The sequence below is a fragment of the Cicer arietinum genome, chromosome 3 (genome assembly GCF_000331145.2).
Source record: "Cicer arietinum cultivar CDC Frontier isolate Library 1 chromosome 3, Cicar.CDCFrontier_v2.0, whole genome shotgun sequence".
Lineage (NCBI taxonomy): Eukaryota > Viridiplantae > Streptophyta > Magnoliopsida > Fabales > Fabaceae > Cicer > Cicer arietinum.
The window spans coordinates 63464745-63487465 of record NC_021162.2 but is presented as its reverse complement, the minus strand read 5'-3'; the positions used below and the strand labels follow the sequence as shown (position 1 = coordinate 63487465).

The following is a 22721-nucleotide window of genomic DNA, read 5'->3' as shown; positions in this document are numbered from 1 at the left end:
AAAGAAATTAACGCTTCACCTATACTAAATTAATTATCAAGATAATTAATTATTGATATTTTAATCTTATTAATCTCATTTAAAAGTTAAATTTCATTATTTAAATCACCCTTTATTTAATTGTATAAAGAATAAATATTTCATTTTAAAAAATGTGAACATGAAATGAAGGACAATTTTGGTACTTGATGAAAAAATCAATTGTTTTACAGAATTTTGTTACACTAGATATGTCAAGTTTTTTTTATTTTTATATACAAACATTTTTAAATTAAAAAACTATTTTAGAATATTAATAATTGTATGAGCTTAATTGACATGTCTTGAAATTTTATATATACTAAATTGATAGGTTGCTTCTTCCCTACTTCACCATGAAATACAACCATTGGGCTACATACATTATATATATATATATGATGCACCGTAGTTGAATATTTGGAAAGGAAAAAAATAAAAATAAAGAAAAAAACTACATTCTTTCCTTATTTTTGTCTTTGTGTCTTAAATTCTCTCTCTCTCTCTAAATCTTCTCCCTGTTTCTCTCTCTCACGTTCAATACATTGAAGACACTGCATGTCTTCTACCTATAAATTGAAGTCCTAAGAAGATGCCTTGGCTCATCAGATTCATCACAAAGAACATTTTTTTAACATAGAGTTAAGTCTTTTGGTTGACATTGATGGCTTTGGACTTCTTAGCTGAGTTCGACCAACCAGATTGTCGTAGGTTACCTGTTGGATACAGGTTTGATCCAACTGATGATGTTCTTGTGTGTTTTTACCTCAAGAAAAAGGTCTATAATTTAACTCTTCCATATCATGCCATTCTTGACTTTGATGTGTTTCAGACTGAGCCATGGTTGCTGCCAGGAGGTTTGTTAAATTACAATTTAATAAACATTAATTTTTTTTTTTAAAAAAAAAGTTGTTTTAGCCCTTTAATTTTTTTCAATTAACATTGTGTCTTGTTTAAAAAAAAATCAAATTTTTCCATGACCCAATTGAAAATTTCCTAGTGTTCTTCAACCCCTTTAATCTTTTATGAATTATTTTGTTCAGTTTGAGAATCAACATTACACTCTTTTATATATGTGTTTTAATTTTTGTGTGTTGCAGATTTGAATGCTTTCAAGGACAGGAGGTACTATTTCTTTGACATAAGGCAACGTGAATTTGACAACATGGATATAAGACCTGCTGGAAATGGTGAATGGAGAACCATTGAAAAAAACATGGAACTTGATCTCCCTAGTCAATTCTTTGTTGGTAAGAAGAACACCCTTGTTTTCTGGTGGAAAAAACAGGGTAACCAACACATCATGACAAGATGGATGATGCATGAGTTTCGTCTCACCACAGTAATTCAACCAACTAAGGTAACCAATTTGTTCTGTTTTTAATTTTCAGCTTATTTTGTGCAAAGTTGGAACCTTTTTGTGTTATTTATATAGTTATGAGTAAATGGTCACTGAATTTTGAACTCAAATTTTAATGCAGATATCAGCTGTTGGTGCATATCGCATATTTAAGAGGAAGTTGGAAAAACCTTTGAGGAATAACATCATCAGACCAGTTGTGATTGATTTCACAATGGAAGATGCAACTGCCTGTCCCCCTCCACCTCCAATGTCTCCTTGAACAATCTTTTTATTCAAGGCTTTGCATTCAGTTCTAAAGATTAATAGTTGCCATTGATCAGTGTTTTATTTTTTATTTTTAGTTTTTAAGGAATTTAATTATAATATGGACTAGACCATCTTTTATTTTATTGCATGTGTTTTTGGTTTTTCAGAAAATTAATGAGTTTTGTATTTGGACTCATGAATATGAATAAACAACTATTTAATATTTTGACGGTATTCTCCTCTATTCATCTGCATTGTTTCTGACTAAATTATACTGATTTTTGCTCAGAAATGATTATAACTTTAGTTATTAAAAGGCCAATGATTTTCTATAACCATTTATGTCAGTACAATTTTTTATTTAAAATAGTTTAATCTTGTGGAGTGTGTGCTCTCCTTAAATTAATTGAACCAAATTTGATTTTTTAACTAAGGTTTCATGTTTAAGTCTTGTAGTTGAGATATGTGGTCCAAATTAAAGATTTATAAACCAGTTTTTATCTACGAAATCGATAAATACTATTCACAACTCATATAATAAAAAAAAAGTTTTTTTAGAAAAAAAAAGAGTTTTTTTTTTAATGATATTAGTAATCCAAACAATGTGTACAAAAAGGGGCATCAAATGAAAGAAGAAAAAAAGTTCTTTATTATCTAATCATAAGCTTTATGAAAATAAGCGATTCCCTTTGAATAAGCAAACAAGCGTCACCACCACAAGTATGGTATAGTTTAGAGGGAATCCTTCTTTTACTTCTTCATTTACGAATTAATTATTTATAAGAGGAAATTAAGAATTATTATTCTTGGTGGAAGTGAGGATATAAGCAAAGTACATTTTTTTCTTTTCTTTTCCAAAATCTTTGAGAGTATATATGGTTCAAGGAATAAAATTATGTGCCATAAAAAAAGTCCACATCAATTATAACTTATTCACAATAAAGTTTTCTTCTCGTGAATAAGATGCTAACGAGGCAAATTTTGTTTTTATAGTTTACTTTAAATGTATGCATGTTAGTTAAATGATTGATAGTTCCCTTAGTATTTTAAAAATTAAACATATATATTAATATGTCTATCAATTTATGGTCTCTCTGGACTATAATTTTTTCTTGATGCATTATCGTGCAAAAATATTCGTCATGATAAGCATATTTGAATTATAAAAATTGGCTTTGGTTGAGTTAATTAGTGAAGCTAACAACGCACAAAATATTCTTATTATTATGATTCTTCCAAACTAGGATAACGCAACCCTCTTCGTGACTATTGAGCATAAGATTCTTATCAATAATGTCTAAGATGTAAACTATCTAGAAATATATTCATGCTTCTTGAAACCATCAAATTCTTTCCACTTGAATCTCTTTTCTTCTTAATTAAGAGTGGTGCTGGACAGCATTAATTAATTATATTTTTTTTTGTTGTTGTTGAATTGAATTGTTGAAATTTTATCTAAGGTTCCTAAATTTTTGGATAACTATGTACCTCGTTTCAAGAGTTAGTTCATTTAACATAATATTATAATAAAATTAAAGATAACAATGTAAATGATATTAAAGTTGTATTAGATCTCATGCTATTTAATATATTTATTTTGGCAATTCATTATTTGATCTAATTTTAGAGATTGAGATTAAAAATTTGTTAATTGATTATCCGTATTTATAACTAAATACATACAATAAATAAAGTAGGTATACTTTTGAAGATTGTGTTTAGACGTAAGAGGACTCAATGTGACATATCTAAATATGAACATATCTAGTCTAAAGAAAAATAAATAGAAAAAAACTATCTTTGTTTAAAAAAGTAATAAAGGAGAATTTCTAAAAAAAAATAAAGGTAACAAAAGGAGAACCGAACAAAGTTTCTTGCAGCAATGATAGTAGAATCTTTCTTACTAACATCATCACTTGTAAAATTCCCACGTCACTAACATCAAAATATAACGATAATAGTGACATTAAGGAAAGAAATTAATGTTTAAGCTTTATAAGTTGTCATTAATGTCCAAGTTTTATATGTTTTTATTAGACATTATCTCTAATCAATATGAAACTTGAATTTTATTACTCATGTCACCGTTCTTGATTTCGGTGCATTAATCATATCATGAATGGCTCCCGATAGATCTATGAAATTTAAGATTTTGATAATTTAGATTTTAAAGTAAAAAATATATAAGATTTGTAAGCTTTTACTCTCGTGTTTGCAAAAATGGCAAATCACGCTCATAGTGCAGTTACGTAAACTTGGAGTTTCTTAAAATCACAAATAAATTTTAGACAAATTTTTGTTTGTTGGAGTATACCTTAAAGAAAATGTTAATTCAAAATTTTAATTTAATTTAAAATAATTTAATATAAAAAAATAATACGATATTGAATGATTCGGTGTTAGATACCATGTTCACCAAAATTTTGAATATAATTTTTTTTACCTTATTAATTTTTTTTGTGTCGTTAAGCATTGGCTTGGACATTAATTTTATTAATCAATACGAACTTAGGGACGAATCTATGTGTCGATCCAATTGCGGGTTGTTGTTCGACTGACTTATTATGTTGTTATTAATTGTGAACATTTTCAATTTTTGTTCTCATTAAAAATTATGTATTGTCTTTTGTTCGTGAATAATCAAATATATTCAACATCTAAGAGACAAATTGTTGAAATTTGCTCATATATACACAAATATTTGATAATATAAAAAATAAAAAATCATACAAGAATTCCAAAACATTAAAACACTAAAGAGATATAATTTATAGTTATTAAGAAGTCCTCAGTTTCTTTATATAACATGAGATATATAGTTTTTGTAGCTTTAATTGTTTGCATAGTGATGATAGACTAATAGTTAATGTTATATCGTTATTTTATTCTTAGATTCATCTCTAGTATAACTTATATGTATCAAAAGTGGTTATATAATAAAAAAGAGTTCAATTAATATCCACGATTTCTATTAAAAAAAAAATCACACTAGTATTTAAAAACTCAAATAATATTGTATTTATAAACTCATATTGTTAGATAACCATTTTTCACGTGTTAATTCTGGAAAGATCAATGCTATCTCATGACACCAAAGCTTAAAGTGACCAATAAAAGGACAAGTTAACCTTATATAGGTGGTTATTAAATGAATAGGTTTGATGTTAAATTTTGGAAATGAAGGTGTTGGACAATAGATAAAGATTTTTCTTTTTTAATGTTATTATAGAATATTAAATTTATCATAAAATATGACAGATATACAAATTGTATAATATACAATAGAGGTAATATTTTATTTTTTCATAAAATATCAAAATAATGTATCTATGTAATATTTTGAATCAAATTTTGTGTTCTAATTATATTATTCCAATATTTAATGAAGTTGCTATTATAATGTGATTTATTTGATGGTGTTTGTTCAGCTATAATACCTTACCATTTTTTTATGCAATAATGATATAGTATGAGTGCTGCTATATGCTAATTTGATCCCTGAAAAACCATTGTATTGAGTGAATATGCCATTTATTTTTGAAGTGAGAAATGAGTGCCGCTATATAGGGCGAAAATCTGCTGCAGGAACTTTGAAGAAAGTAGACAAAACTAACCAATTATAGGTAATTTGATAAAAAAAAAAAAAATTGTAATAACCAAATAAATATAGCGCATTTCGTTGGTAGTACTATTGTAATATTATGTAAAATACTTATAAAATATCAACAAAAATAATTATTAGATAAACTTTTAACGTTAAATATTTTAACGTGATAGTGTAATTGAGTAAATGACTTATCTATATTTGATATCAATATTAGCAATTGCTTTTAGTTTTACATGAAAAAAAAAATTTACTTAATAAAAAGGTCTCCAAAAAGTTTTCCACTTAATAAGAAGGTTTCGTATTCTAATATTTTTAAATCTAAAACTAATAAAATGTTATCTAAAATTAATATTGTCGTGACAAATGTTAAATTAATTGACTTAATTAAAAAAAAAAGACAGTATTTTTATAAAATCAATTAAGATTATATAAATTTAATAAATAATTTTTTGTTCTAAAGTATCTAAAAAATATATTTTCAAGTTTTATTTAGTAATTTTACTAAAAATACTATTTTAAACTCTAAAGTTCATTGTAATAAAATTCGCTTTAGGTCTCCTTATATCTTGAGTCGACCCTGATGAACGATTTAAATTTCATTGAAAATTAATTTACGTTGGTCTTAACATGAGGTTAATGTGAAAGAGTTAAATATTCAACTAATATTTCATATTATAATCTCTAACGATAAAAATTTCAATATGCATTATTTTGATTAATATTTTAAAATTTCAACTATATATTTGTTAATTTGTAAAATTCAGGAATTAATTTGATTGACATTTACCATTTGTCTATTTACTCGAAATATTCTTTGGACTTTATGCCACTCGATTCATACTTATTCTATTTTTTTCTCTCTCTTTAGAATTGGACCACACACAATCTCAATATGTTTTATACGATATATATAACATGTTTGATTTATGTGTTCAAATATCATAACTCTTATCAAAATAACATAATACTTTGTGAGTTTTATCATGAGTTTTTTGTGAGGTAAAGAAAAAAGAACGATGATATTTATCTTTCAAAATAAATGTTTCATAGATACCGAATTTCTTCCATCCACTCATTGAACAACCTCTATCTTATTCAAAAAATTAAAAATCAAATAAATAAATAAATAAATAAAATAAAAATTATACAAGAAAGAAAATAATGTAATAACAAAAAATATCAGAGAAATCAAGTCTCCCTCTCTTATGTTGATACCTCCTCGTTGTCTCTGTCCACCTCGACGTTAAACCCATATCTTGTTGTTGACTTTGTTTCTCTGACCTAATAGATCTACTTTGGAGGAGATATAATGATCGATTAAAAATGAGTTATATTTAGTCATGTTGCTTTAATATATATTTTTTTTTCATTAAAAGTTGTGAATTAGACTGTTATGGGTTCAATATTTTCTCTTTTTAAGACGAAGTTCCTTGTTAACACGACTCTTATAGTTTTTGTATTAGTGAACTTTTAATATAAATGTATTTTGAATAAACTTAATTTTATAAAGTTGATTTGATTAAAAATAAATTTTAAATGAAATAAATCGTGTCTAACTATTTTACTTTTGAAACAAGTTTGGTGGAAAATTTAGCATAACTTTTACAATCTAATACAAATTATGTTTTATTCCTCCTAATTGAATTTAGAGATAAAATAATTTCAATTAATAACTAAAGATTCAAATTGAATAAGTGGTAAAGTTAATGATGACACTCCATAAAACCAAATCAAAGTATATCGAGTTTGAAGAAACCAACCTAAATATAATTATAATGATATTCAAAAGTTATTAAAAATTATAATATTTATTGGTGTTATTATTCAAAAGATAAAAATTTAAACAAGTTAAATTTTAGAATTAATTAAATCACGGTTCTCTCAACTGTGAGAATAACAAAAATCATACACCTGTTCTTTTATGAGAATTTTTTTTTCTTATGACAGATTTTATGAAACAATGTTTGTTGCATTGAAATTTTAAATAATTTTCAATTACTATCGACGATGACATATATATCTACCACAAAAGCATACTATGAGCATAAGAATTAATTTCGAAAAGACTAAGGAGACAGAAGCACATGTGTCCTTGTTTTCACAACCAATGACACATTCTTGCATACAACATTTTAATGAAACATCTACCATCCACTTTTAACGACCTTACAGCACACACAATTCACTCAATTCCATCCATTAAAAATATCCAACATATTGATTTCATCATTTCTATTCTTGTCTTCACTTTCATATTTAAATACGGTCTAAATTTTTTACCAAAATTTGGTTCTTATTTTAAAATCCTTTAAGTTTAAATATTTCTGTAAATTTCTTAACACAAAAATAATAGGCTAAATTACATTTGTGGTCCTTTAACTTAACTTCAGGTAACGTTTTAGTCCTTTATCTTTTTTTTTTTCCGACTTGGTCCTTTATTTTAATTTTAAGTGACAATTTGATATTTTATGTTTTAAAATTTCAACAATGATATCCTTTTTTATACAAAAATTCAAAAAACAAAATTCAATCAAAACTCATAAAATTAATTATATTCTTCAATATAATACAAATTTCATCAAATTCGTAACGCAAATCTTCAAATAAACTCATATTTTCATACTTTATTTGATATTTTTAGGAATAAAGGACCAAGTCGGGGAAAAAAAAGATAAAAGACTAAAACGTTACCTGAAATTAAGTTAAAGGACCACAAATATAATTTAGCCAAAATAATAATATGATATGTATTTAAAATAATGTGATATATGATTTAATAATATAGAATTATCTAGATAGATTAATTATATATTTGTTATTATTTAAATCATAAAAATTAATAAATAATTTTTGAAGTAATAGATAAATTTTTTTAGAAGATTTTATTGCAATATCATTTTATATTATTGGATTATATGATATGTAATTTAAAATATGTGACATCATATTTTTTTAGTAAAATATTCTGAATCATATTTTTTTAGCAAAAAATACGAAAAAGAAATCAAAACACAACAATTTTAAAATAAAAAATCCAACTTTGTGATCAAAATAAAAATAGAAGATATAAATTACAATTAAACATAAATATTTACATTGCTATTTTGAGAGTTGAGGGAAAGACCAATATGTTTTTCTTAAAAATCTTTTCCTAATTACACATCTTGCATGTTTAGGAAAAAAAGTTGCATTAATAAATAATATGGTTAAAAGAAAAAGGGTGAATTTCAAATTTGTTAAACTCAGTTTTGAAGTAAATTCGTATTATTTAAGATGGGTACGATATAAGAAAATGAGATAGTTAAATACACAAAAGTGAAAAAATAAAATGTGTTGGAGAAAACAAAAAGGTTGAATTTCAAAAATTAGATCAAATTTTAAAATAAAAATAAAAAAGCTATTCAATCTAAATTCACATAAATTTACCTTAAATTCTCGAATCTATCCATATTAACTAAGACTCTAGTATGAATTTACTAAATTTCAAATCTATCAATAAATTATTTTATTTTTGACACATAAGAATATAATTTCATAAATTTTACATATTGAAATTCTATCTCAATAACATGAATTTAGAACGTAGTTAAAATAAAGAAAATATTCAACATCATAAAAACGTTATGTTCGTGTTTAGTTACAGTTTTTTATGATTAATATTTTACCTACTAATGTACCATTACTATATATTTAATTTTAAACTTCTTCTTCTTTATAATTTCGTATTTGTCATATAATATTTCAAATGTATGCATAAGTTGAGACTACATAGAGCAACACCTTCAATTCGAGTCTTAATATGTTGTCATGCCAAGTGTCTCAACAAAATTTCTACTTACATAAAACAGCTTTTGTCGTGGTCATTAAAATTTTGAATAGTTTTTAGATACTTATCCATAATGAAAATCTATCCACCACACTATGCGCAAGAATTAATTTCGAAAAGACTAACCAGAAACTGACACGTGTTTCATTGTCTTTACAACCAATGATCTACTCTGCATACCATATTTTAATGAATCATCTACCATTCACTTTTAGTATCCAAACCCAAAAGTTCATGGACCCCTTACATTACACCACACACAATTCACTCAATTCCACCTATTAAAAATAACCACATATTTGATTTCATCATTTGTGTTCTTGTCTTCACTCTCTTATTTAAATATTCGGCTTAGTTGCCTAAAATTATTTTCTCATTTTAAAATTCTTTAATTTTATATATTTTAAATAATATAATATGTGATTTGATATTGTAGAATTGTCTTGATAAATTATTGTATACGTTTTATTAATTAAATTTTAAAAATTAATAAATAATTTTGTAGATAAAAATAAAAATTTAAAAAGTTTTTTTCTAATATATAAACATTGATATTTCTACATTACTAAATTATATGACACTTTATTTAAAAATATATTATCATAATTTTTAATAAAAAATGAAATTAAAATTAATAAATTTAAATATTTGTAGTATTATTATCTTAAAAGGTGAAGGAAACACGAGTATATTTATCTTAAAAATCTTTTTCTAATAACATTCGATAGAATCTAACATGTTTGCGAAAAAAAAGCTGGATTAATAAATAGATACTATAGTATATATATTTTGTAAAGTATTTCATGATTAATATTTCACCTACCAAAAACATCTCTAACTGGAGTGATTTATAATATTGGTTAAAAACCAATGTCTATTAGCCATGACTATATACCATTAATTACTGAGCTTGTAGTAACATCGAATCATGGAAAAAGCAAAAATGATGCTCTTAATACAGTACAGTTTTTAACCAACCACATTTTCGAAGGGAAACAATTTTCCGACGTGACGTCATTCATAGTCTACTACTAATGGTTTCCGAAAATTATTTGACAACTGCTAAGATAGGATACATTAATGTTTTGAAATAATTAACTGTCAGAATATATTAAGAATCATATAAATGCAATTCAATCTTATTTGTTGAGCTAACTTCCATTCGTGTGGTGTCATATTAATAATCCATGAGCTTAGTTGTACCGACGTATAAAAATAGTAAATATGAAATTTCACCAAATAAAAGTAATATGAGTAATGTGGTGACGCGATATTATTGGTTTAAAAGATTTTCTACATGAAATTTCACCAAATAGTCATATGAATGAATAATAATTTCACCTTTGTGGTCCAAATGGAACGAAGGACCACAAAGAAAATATCCCAAAATCAAAAGTTATGTTAGGAGATTTTGATTTAAAAGATTTTCTATAAGGCGGTTAAGAATAAATAATTAAACTCAGCAACCAAAAGGTAAATTAATTTATAATATAGAGGACTATATGCAGTTATTATGATGGGATATTACGAACTTTTTATTAGTAGTGAACAAAAATATTGGTGTGATCGAAATTTTATAATTTTAATATATAAATAAAAAATATAATATTGTATTAGAATTTTAAGTTGTAAATTTATAAATATATATCAGAGAGAGAGAGGTAGTAGATCAGATTTTGTTTTACATTTTTTAATAATTAAAATTAGTTGGAATTTAGGTTGGAAAAATTATTTTATTTTATAATTACAGTAGTTGTTTTGTAATTTTTTTATAAATTATTCCATCCACTTTTTTTATAATAGACATGTGAATTATAATTTAGTCAACAAAAATTTGTGTATTTGATTCATCTTAAAGATTCTGAAGACTTTGTTCTAATTTTAAAAATTGAGCCTAATAAAAAAATACAGTTTTAATAATTAAAAAAAATGATAAAATAAATTTTAGTGCATATACACATATCAATCTACATTATACAATAAAGATCTACACATATCAATTTATATAATACAATCTACATGATACATGTAATTTAATTAGATTAATTCGTATAACAAGAAAAGATGAACATATAACATGTCATCTTCACATATTAGACTCAAAGATATATCTCGATGATAACTCAACAATCACAATTCAACTCATAAAAACACACTTCTACTCATAAAATAAACCGATTATAGATCCCAAAATTATAACAATATATACTATAATATCTATATTAATTAACATATATTATGTCATGTCTAGTTGAAATTCATCACTGATTAACCTATGTTAAATCACAATTATCTTATAAATTTATATAGTTTGATTTTCACAACTTTTTCACAATTAATAATTATTTATTTTTCAATTTTTTTTAATATAAATATTCTTTTTATATAAAATTTAACTATTTCCATAAATTCAATCAAATTTATTGTAAAAGTTTTCTCCAAATTATATGTAAGATCACAATTCTACAGTTGACTTTGAGTATAAAAAATACAAATGTAAAATTTTAGATCACTTGCACAATAGTAAAGTTCGAACATGATTTCGTTCATCAAATATATCAAATACATCAATTGTTATTGAAAAAATTATAACTCAAATATCTCTCTTTTTTTTAAAAAAAAAATTCTTATAACAAATAAAATATCTATATAAATAAAATAAAAACAATAGTATTATTTTAAAAAATTATTAAAAATTTTAGAGTGGTCGTAACCACCTTATATTCTTAAAAATTAAGGATGTGTCAACAATGATAATCAATAAATATATATTTGATTATATATTTTAGCTTTGTGGAAAGTAGGTGAAAACTATTGTATCTTGTTATTTTATAATATTTTTGTAATGAATAATGGAACATATAACTTTTTAAATTTTTTAGAAGAAAAAAAAACATAAATATAAACAAAAGTAAAAAATATTTGAATTTTGAACCAAAGACATTTTGACTTTTATTTTTATTTGTGATTAGAGGGAGTTTATTTTAAAATGAGTGCTAACAATACTCTTTATAATATACATTTCAACATACTCTCTTATATTATTTAAAATTCACATAGATCTAACTAAATTGTGTGAGTTTTATTAAAATGTTGTTTAAACTCACATGAATTTTAATCAATAAAAAAAAGTGTGTTCTTAATATTATTTTAATTTTAATTCCGATAACCGCAAAGAAATAAGAGAAATCCCAGAAGTATTTAAGTAAAGAAGAAATAAAACATAAAGAGAGACAATGAGTGAGAAATGTGTGATTTTGTATTAGTTTGTTTTTGTTGTTAAAAGAGTTTAAATGAAAAGGAGAAGATACCCGATTTTATGGGTTTTGTTTTTTGTTTTTTTGGGTTTAAGTATAATGAATTTTTATATTGACAATCAATTATAATAAAAATATTTGACATTTAATATAATTAACTCTAAAATGATATCTATAAATAATTATATAATGTGTTAAATTTTAAATTAACAACAGTCCACCACAACTAAAATCTTTTTTTTTTTTTTGTTTTATTACTAAGATATTGTTAAAATGACACGCGATTTAAGTTTTGCACCAAAACAATTTATTTGTCACAGATTTTTAAATCACCATTTTTTATCGAGAGATGATATTACATACTAGAAGAAAAGAATTTTAAAAAATATGTTACATATAATATTACATAGACTAAAACTAAATTAGACTAATATTACATAGACGAAAAACATTATTAACTTCATTACTAAAAATAATAATAAAATTTAACAAAATGTATATATATTGTAACTGGTAAATTTTTTCACACTTTCAATTAGTCATAACCGTCTTATTATCAAAATGTTTGATTTTTGTTATGACTACTTATAAAATCGCCTACATAATTGATTATGATTTGTCAATTGTATAAATTATTTTATAATGTCAGTGCATCAAAATTAAACTAAAAAATTAATTAATTTTTTTAAAAAAACCATCAAGAGACGTGAATGACGTGTCGTTGGTATTTTATATGTTTATCGTTTAGACATTAAACAAAACATTTAATTTTATTTATCAATAATAAATATTTGTCCTGTATTTTTTTAATAATTATTAATAATAAAAATTTGTCCGATAATTTTTAATATTTATCATATATTTTTTTATGTATCAATGACAAATATTTGTTTCTTGATTTTTTTATATTTATAATTGATAAATATATTTTCCCATGTGTTTTTAATACTTATCAATGACTAAGATTTTGTCTAATACTTTTTATTTTTATTAATAACAAATATTTGTCGTGTATTTTTTATGTGTCACCGTCAAATATTTGTCTATTGATTTTTTTATATCTATCATAAATAAATATTTTTTTGTCTTTTTTTTTTGTCTATTGATTTTTTTATATCTATCATAAATAAATATTTTTTTGTCTTTTTTTTTACGCATCAGTTATAAATATTTATCAAATGTATTTCTAATATTTATAAAAAAACAAATATTTATTATTTATGATTTTTGTGTTTTTTGTGTTTTTTTTTTCTATGGTTGAATTTGAAGTGTGCAGTTTCAGTCTTATTAATATCGGTGTATAATTAATAACTGTTAGGGTAGACCCAATCTATATTCAAACTTAAGGCCAAGTCAAAAACAAGGGTTTTTTAAGTTAATAGTAATGATTTATTAAAATTATTATATTATTGTTAATTTTTTTTAGCTTTTTGGGATGCAATATTAATTATTTATTAATTTATTGTATTTGATGTCATTCAACGTTTTTATTTTCAATCGGTATTAATGTTAATATATTTATCTTTGTTCAAATATATTATTGATATTAACTAAGATTGTATTAATTTTAAAAGGATATATCAAAAGCAAGGAATCATAAATATTCTTATTTTATATATAGAAAACGTATGCATTTGAAAGGAATAAAGTCTTTTGATACTGTCTAATTAAGTATGTTATTTAAAAAGTAAAAAATAAAGTGTGTTAATTATTGGTGTATTATTTTAAACTTCTATTAGAGACAAAAGTTTTTTCTTAATTTTTTTTGGACAATTTTGTTGTTGTTAAAAATTATAGACAAGGGTGTGTAAGCTTTTATTGGATGTATCATAATTTTTCACTTATATGCATAAGATAATATAATGGTACTTAAAATCATAATTCAACTGATATGCTGATATTGTTAGGTTGAACATCATAGTCAATGTTCGAATCTATGATCTCACGGTTAGATGTGAATTTCTGTTGATAATTATATTATTTCATCTATAAAAAATATTAAGTATCTCATAAAAATTAATGAGATAAAATCCACATTAATATTTAGTATTAAGTGATTATTTTTTTAATCTAATGAAATTTTATATATTTATGATTAATATTTTTAGAAATAATTTTTTATAATATATTTTACCTCAATAAATTTTTTTATTTTATTTTGATGAATTAATTCATCTCTATCTATATAATTAGTTGTCTCTTTAAAATATGATATATCAATACATTTTTATATTTATTAATGTAATAAATAATTTTTTTAAGACTAATAAGGTGTAGAAGACAACACCTTAAACAATATTACTAATTCACATACTTTTGTCTCACTTTTTTCATGCAACTCAAAATATGGGAGAAAGTTAATTCTAAGATTTAATAAAAAGATCATAATATTCATTTGTTGTCCTTGGAAATGTGTCTAATGGTCATATGAAGACTTCAAACATGCTAGAAGGTTCTCCTATTTATAAATACAAAAGGAATCAAAGCTTCAAGACAAGATACTTTACTACAATCATAATTCACTTGCTTATGTGCTTGATGAATCGAGATCTCTTAGATGGAAATATACTTCATATCTCTTCAATAGATCTTCAGATCTTATATATCATTCACTCATAATTACTTTAGTGAAAATCGATCTCAAAACAACCTTATATTATTTGCTATAATAAAGAATGTAAAGATTAAGGTTGATAATTTCAAAGCACTAAAAACATATAAGGTTTTATTGTATATATAGTGAAAAATCTTACAAATTTTACGAATTAGAATAGTTTACATAACGTCATTTTTTATTGACGTTATGTAAATTATTTTATTTATTCGTAAATTAGTAAAAAAAAAAACGATCCAATTATACTTAAATTTAAATAGTTAATAAACTTCTTGAAATAAAAAGTTTATAGTCAGTATCCAAAATTAAGACAAAGCAAAAAATAAATGTTTTATTGTCACCATTATAAGTACTATAACACCCATGTAGGGGGTCTAGAGGGTGTTTGAGAAGTTTGGCTGAAGAATGTCTTAAACTGTTAAGGACATCAATTTTTTTTAAACTATATATATATATATATATATACTTAACATAAAGTATTTACAAAACAAATTATAATTATCATATTAAAATAATTTTAATAATATAATTACTCCAAATCTAAATTATATAGATTAATTTTTACCGATTTAATTGTCTCTTATATAAAAAAAAGAACCAAAACATATATTTTAGTACAATATTCTTTCCTATTTTAATTTAAATTAAACATTTAGCCTTTTATAATCCAAGTTTCAAACATTCTAAATAAGAAACCATAAAGAAAAGAAAAACACCAACTCACCTTCAACATTGACAATAGACAAATTTATTATTTATTTATAGTGAAAAATCCCTATGAATTGATACAAATCTTGAGTATACTAAATATTCTTTTAAAATTCATTAATTTTTATATGTTATAGATCAAACAAGTGACTAACTTATTTTATATTATATTAAATTCTCTTAAATATTTCATTGTTTTTTTTTTTTTTTAATGTTTACATATCTTATAGATTTCTATTAAATTAACTATCTACATTAATGTTGCATTTGCCGAGAGGAATTTTTGAAATTGAAATTATTAACATCTTACTTTCGATTTAGAATATGAAAAAATAAATTAAATTGTTTAGATTTGATTTCGATTTAAAAATAGATTCAACAATTAAAGAAAGTTTGAAAATGTTAGAACATTATTTTCATTGTTATTTTAAAATGCACTCTCCCTAACTATTATTTTATATTCTTGTATCATAACAATTCATTACATAGTCTTTCATCTTATTGTTAGTAATTTAAAATGAACACAAATTTAGAAAATGAAAATTTTAAAATGACTTTTGTAGATAAACAAGCTATAAGATCCTTTCTTCCAAACTCATTGATCATTGTATCTAGGCAATCGGTGATTAATGACTTCACTTGCAATGATATCTAGCTTGATAGAGGATTTAAGAATTAAGATAATCTATTAATACCAACATAGGAATATAAATTAGTAAATTTTAAATATTAAAATCATATCTGGATAAGGTGAAACGAAGAAAATATTCAACCTCAGAAAACGTTATGTTCGTCTTTAGTTGCAATTTTGTATGATTAATATGTCACCTACTAATGTACCATTACTGATATTGGATTTAACATCGATTCAAGAAAAACAAAAATAATGCTCCTACTATAGTACTGTTTTTATGATTAAACTATGGTACTCTTTTTAACCAATGCTAGCACGCGGTAGAATTTGGTCCACAATTTTGAAGCGATTTTCACGTGTAACGTCGTCATAGTATTTTCGAAAAATTATTTGACAACTGCTAACTCCTAAGAATATGATACATTAATTTTCTGAAATAATTAATCAGATGTCAGAATATATTAAGAAACAAGAATGACGATTTTGCATATAATGCAATTCAATCTTATTTGTTGAGCTAATTTTCATTCGTGCGGTGTCATATTAATAACAACAATAATACACACATATTTTTAATTTTTCTATATTTATTTATTTATCATTTTATTTTATTTTTATATTTCTATCTATTATATTATATCATCAATATGTTATATATATCACACTATCACACCACTCTTTTTTATTCTTTTTATCTCTTTATTTTTCAAGATGTATACCCCTTTTTACATGTATATCAAACATTTTTCTATTAATAATTCAATAGTGTAGTTGTACAGAAGGACATATATAAAAGTAGTAATAAGAAACTTAAACAAAAATAGTAATATGAATGAATAATAATGTAATGACACGTTATTATTGAATTTATCCACAAGATCACTGTGATCCAAATAGAATGAAGGGAAAATAAGAAAATACCACAAAAACTATAAGTTATTTTAGGAGATTTTGAATTAAAAGATTTTCTATATGAAGGCTACAACAAATAATTAAACTGATCAACCAATAGGTCTAACCTATAAATACAGGACCATATGCAATTAATATAGCGTAAGCTATTATTTTAATTATTAAAAATATAGGATATTGTCATTTTGCCTCCTAATTCACTAAAAAACTCAAACTAATTTTTAAATTATTAAAATGTATGAAATATTTTAACAATAAAATCAAACAAAATATTAAAGTTAACGCGTTTAAGTATATATACGAAAATAAATAACATGTTATATTATTTTGATAATTCAATCCTATTTTGCAAGTTAAATTAGTATTTAATATTATTTTATTAACAATTGAGTTATTGATTATTTAATAAATTAAAAATAATTAAAATATTTTAAAAAATTAAAATACTATTAATAAAATAAAATAAATTACATTAAATTGAAAAAAAAAATACGGTTAAATAAATATGTCAAAAGAAACGACGTGTTATATTATAACAACTGTTATAACAACTGCCTCTTATTTTTTTTTTCTTCTTATGGATCTAATAAATAAACATTAATAAAAATAATAAAATTTGAAGTTGATGTATTAATTTTTTAATTCAATTTGTGGTATTTTTTATTTAATTTAATGTATTTTATTTGTTCAATTTAATTAATTTTATTTTATTAATATAATTTACTTTATTATTATTAATAATAATATAATATAATTTTATTTTAATTTATTAATAATATTATAATTTTTATTTGTTAAATAAATATTTTTGTAATTGTAAAAATGTGAAGAAAAAAATTTATACGTCTAATGGATGGTCTTGGAGATGCAACCTTCTATTGTATTGAAAAAAAACATTCACTAAGTCGGACATTCGATGATCTAGTAGTTCTAAAAAGTAGTACAGTTTGATATTATTTTTTTAAAATATAACAATTTAATATATTTTAAAAAAATATATATAAAAAAATCCCTGGATAGAATCTAACATATTTAAAAAATAAATAAAAAAGAACTGGATTAATAAATAAATACTATAGTATATATTTTGTAAAGTATTTCATGATTAATATTTCACCTACCAAGAACATCTCTAACTAGAGTGATTTATCTATTGGTTAAATACCAATGTCTATTAGTCATGACTATATACCATTAATTACTGAGCTTGCAGTAACATCGAGTCATGGAAATGCAAAAATGATGCTGTTAGTATAGTACAGTTTTTAACCAACCACAATTTTGAAGGGAAACAATTTTCCGACGTGGACGTCATTCATTTGACAACTGCTAAGATAGGATACATTAATGTTTTTAAATAATTAACTGTCAGAATATATTAAGAAACAAACTAGATGATTTTTTATATAAATGCAATTCAGTCTTATTTGTTGAGCTAACTTCCATTCATTTCGTGTCATATTAATAATCCATGAGCTTAGTTGTACCCACATATACAAAAAATAGTAAATATGAAATTTCACCAAAAATAGTAACATGAATGAATAATAATGTAGTGGCACGATATTATTGATTTTTTCCTGTTTTTCCTCACCACATTTGTGGTCCAAATGGAATGAAGGGCCACAAAGAAAATATCCCAAAAACAGAAGTTATTTTAGGAGATTTTGATTTAAAATATTTTCTATATGGAGGTTAAACTAAATAACTAAACTCAGCAACCTAAAGGTAAATTAATTTATAATATAGAGGACTATATGCAGTTATTATGACGGGAGAATAATGATAATCAATAAATAAATATAGAAGAAGCAAAAACAATTTATTCAATTTAGATGCACAATTTTATTTAAAATTATTTAGACTCACATGAAATTTAATCAATAAAATAAAGTGTATTTTTAACATTATTTTAATTTTAATTCTGATAACTAAAACAAAAAAAACAAAAAAAAAGTAGAGATATCCTACAGGTATTTAAGGAAAGAAGAAATAAACCATAAAGAGAGAGGATGAGTGAAAAATGTGTGATTTTATACTAGTTTATTTTTGTTTTTAAAAGTGTAAATGAAAATGATGAAGATGCCCCATTTTATAGGTTTTTTGATTTTTTTTTGAGTTTAAGTATAAAGAGTTTTTATATTGATAATTAATTCTAATTATTAAATTATTAAAAATATTTAATATTCAACATAATTAACTCTAAAATTATATCCATAAATAATTATAATGTGTTAAAATTTAAATTAACACTCCACCACAACTAAAATCTATTTTTTTGTTTTATTACCAAGATATTGTTAAAATTACACGCCATTTAAGTTTTGCACCAAAACATTTTATTTGCCACAAATTTTTAAATCACCATTTTTTTATCGAGAGATTACATACTAAAAGAGAAGGAATAAAAAATTATAGAAAAAAAATTTAAAAAATATGTTACATATACTAAAACTAAATTAGACTACTATTACATATATGAAGAACATTATTAACTTTATTGCTAAAAAATAATAATAAAATTTAACCAAATGTATTATGTTTAATATATATATATATATTGTAAGTGGTAAGTTTTTTTTATACTTTCAATTAATCATAATCGTTTTATTATTAAAGTATTTTATTTTTGTCATGACTACTTTTGTATTTTATACGTACATCGTTTAGACATTAAATAAAATATTTCATTTTATTTATCATTAAAAAGTATTTATCCCATATTTTTTTTATAATTATTAATGACAAAAAATTTTCCCATATTTTTAATATTTATCATATATTTTTTTTTATGTATTAACAGGTATTTGTCACTTGATTTTTTATATTTATCATTGATAAATATATTTTTGCATGTGTTTTTAATACTTATCAAAAACTAAGATTTGTCTAATTTTTTTTCTTCTTAATAGCAAATATTTGTTGTGTGTTTTTATATATGTCACCGTTAAATATTTATTTAGTGATTTTTTCATATTTACCATAAATAAATATTTGTCATGTCTATTTTTTATATATCAGTTGTAAATATTTATCTAATGTATTTTTAATACTTATAAATAACAAATATTTTTTATCTGTTATTTTTGTGTTTTTTTTTCTATGGTAGTGTGCAGTTTCAGTCTTATTAGTATCGGTGTATTATTAATAACTATTAGGGTAGACCCAATATATATTGAAACTTAAGGCCAAGCTAAAAATAAGGGTTTTTAAGTTAATAGTAATGATTTATTGTTATTTTTTTATAGCTTTTGGGGATGCAATATTAATTATTTATGAATTTATTGTATTTGATGTCATTCAACGTTTTTATTTTCAATCGATATTAATATCAATATATTTATCTTTGTTCAAATATGTTATTGATATTAACTAACATTATATAAATTTAAAAAGATATATCAAAAGCAAGGAATCATAATATTCTTATTTTATATATAGAAAACGTATGCATTTGAAAAGAATAAACTCTTTTGATGCCGTATAATTATGTTATTTAAAAGTTAAAAAATAAAGTGTGTTAATTATTGGTGTATTATTTTAAACTTCTATTAGAGGCAAAAGTATTTTCTTAAGTTTTTTGGACAAATTTTTTTTTTGTTAAAAGTTAAAGACAAGTGTGTGGAAGCTTTTATTGGGTGTATCATTTTTCACTTATATGCATATTGTATTTTTACTTTGAAGAAGATGAAAATAATGGTACTTAAATCCTAACTCAATTGATACGCTAATATTGTTAGGTTGAACATGATGGTCCGTGTTCGAATCTATGATCTAACGGTTAAATGTGAATTTCTGTAAGTTATTATATTATGTCATCTACAAAAAAAAAAAAAAAACAACCAAATATCTCATAAAAATTAATAAGATAAAATGTACATTAATATTTTGTATTAACTGATTATTTTTTTAGACTCGAGAAAAGCCTTGCTGGCCTTGCTCAAGAGGTGTGCAGCAGAGCTAGGACATAGGGTGGCCACGACAACCCTAAAATTTTTAACAATTTTATATAAAAAAATACTACTTTTAGTTTTTTTTAAGAGACGTTAAGTTATAATTTAATCAAGAATGATTGATTTAGCCAAATAAGGTCAATCCTTAACCAGTGCAAACATGACCTTCAGCAGGGAGGGTCTTACTTTATTTTATAATAAAAATGAAATAACTCTACTAAATATTTTTCTCTATTTTCTCTTTATTTTCTCCCTACATTACCTCTAAACATACTAACCCTATTTCTCTGACTCTTCTCCGAGTCACATACTTTTCTCATTTCCTCTTGGTCTTTGAAAGGATATTTGTCTCTAAACATACTAATCATACTTCTCTCATCTCCTCTCCAAACCCACCATTTTTCTCATGTTAATGGTGTGGCTTATAAACCACAAGGTTACGGACAATGGCACAATTGAACAAAAAAGATTTATTTTTTGGAATCTACCGTATTGAAAATATAATCTTTTGAGACATAATCTCGATGTTATGCATATCGAGAAAAATTTATTTGACAACATATTTAATATTGTGATGAATGTGAAAGGGAAAACAAAAGATAATGACAAAGCTAGAAAAGGACATAGGTATATATTGCAGACGACCAGATTTATTGTTGGTGGAGCACAACGGTAAGACTCTAAAACCTCGTGCGAATTACACTTTATCTACTGATGCAACCAAATCTGTTTATTGTTGGATCAAAGAGTTGAAGACACCTGACGGTTATTGTTCTAATTTGGCTAGATGTGCTGATGTAGAAAATGGGAGGATGCATGGGATGAAAAATCATGATTGTCATATATTTTTAGAGTGTTTACTTCCTATTGCCTTTAGTGCTTTACCGACACATGTATTGAACCCACTTATTGAAGTGAGTCAATATTTCAAGAATTTGTGTTCTTCAACACTCATTGATAAAGATCTCATCAAGATGGAAAATGACATTATGATGATTCTATGTAAGTTGGAGAAAGTATTCCCCCCTGGGTTTTTTGATTCCATGGAGCATCTCTCAGTGCATATTGCAAGTGAAGCTAGGCTTGGTGGACCAGTTCAGTATAGATGGATGTATCCATTTAAAATGTGATATATATATATATATATACATGGAGCTTATTGTACATCTCATTTATATTATAGGTACATGGGTTATTCAAAACGGTCGGTGAAAAATAAAGCTAGAGTTAAGGGCTCAATTTGTTCATCTTACTTACATCGTGAAACAACACAATTTTGTTCTCATTATTTCAACAATGAAACGTTGTCACCAGTTAACGGAAGAAACGATACTGATAGTGTTATACGTCACACAATGCTTTATCAGTTTTTTGCTTGTCTGGTCATCATGCTGGTAGGGATTTTCCGATTTTCTGGCCAAGTGACAAAGTATTTAATGCGGCACATGTTCACGTTTTGATTAACTACACCGAAGTTAAACAATACATTGAGTACGTTTTAAATCCCTCTTATTTTTTTATTATATTTATATGATTAAATTGATATTCACCATATATATGGTCATCGATCAGGGCATTTTTAA

The 22721-nt window shown here is 23.7% G+C and overlaps 1 protein-coding gene across 1 annotated transcript; it reads left to right on the top strand.

The window, feature by feature from the left end:
* The first annotated feature begins 481 nt into the window (after positions 1–481).
* Positions 482–1861, top strand: NAC23 (NAC domain-containing protein). Its single transcript, XM_004492939.4, has 3 exons — positions 482–875; positions 1119–1378; positions 1500–1861. Exons 1-3 carry the CDS (start codon positions 683–685, stop codon positions 1638–1640), a joined length of 594 nt encoding a protein of 197 aa, XP_004492996.1. The 5' UTR covers positions 482–682; the 3' UTR covers positions 1641–1861.
* Positions 1862–22721: the final 20860 nt, after the last annotated feature.

Bases quoted from the DNA above. Each gene is read 5' to 3' on its own strand.
- NAC23 (XM_004492939.4), top strand. From the start codon at position 683: ATGGCTTTGGACTTCTTAGCTGAGTTCGACCAACCAGATTGTCGTAGG. The intron at 876-1,118 runs GTTTGTTAAATT...TGTGTGTTGCAG, and splicing joins GCCATGGTTGCTGCCAGGAG to ATTTGAATGCTTTCAAGGAC. The intron at 1,379-1,499 runs GTAACCAATTTG...ATTTTAATGCAG, and splicing joins CAGTAATTCAACCAACTAAG to ATATCAGCTGTTGGTGCATA.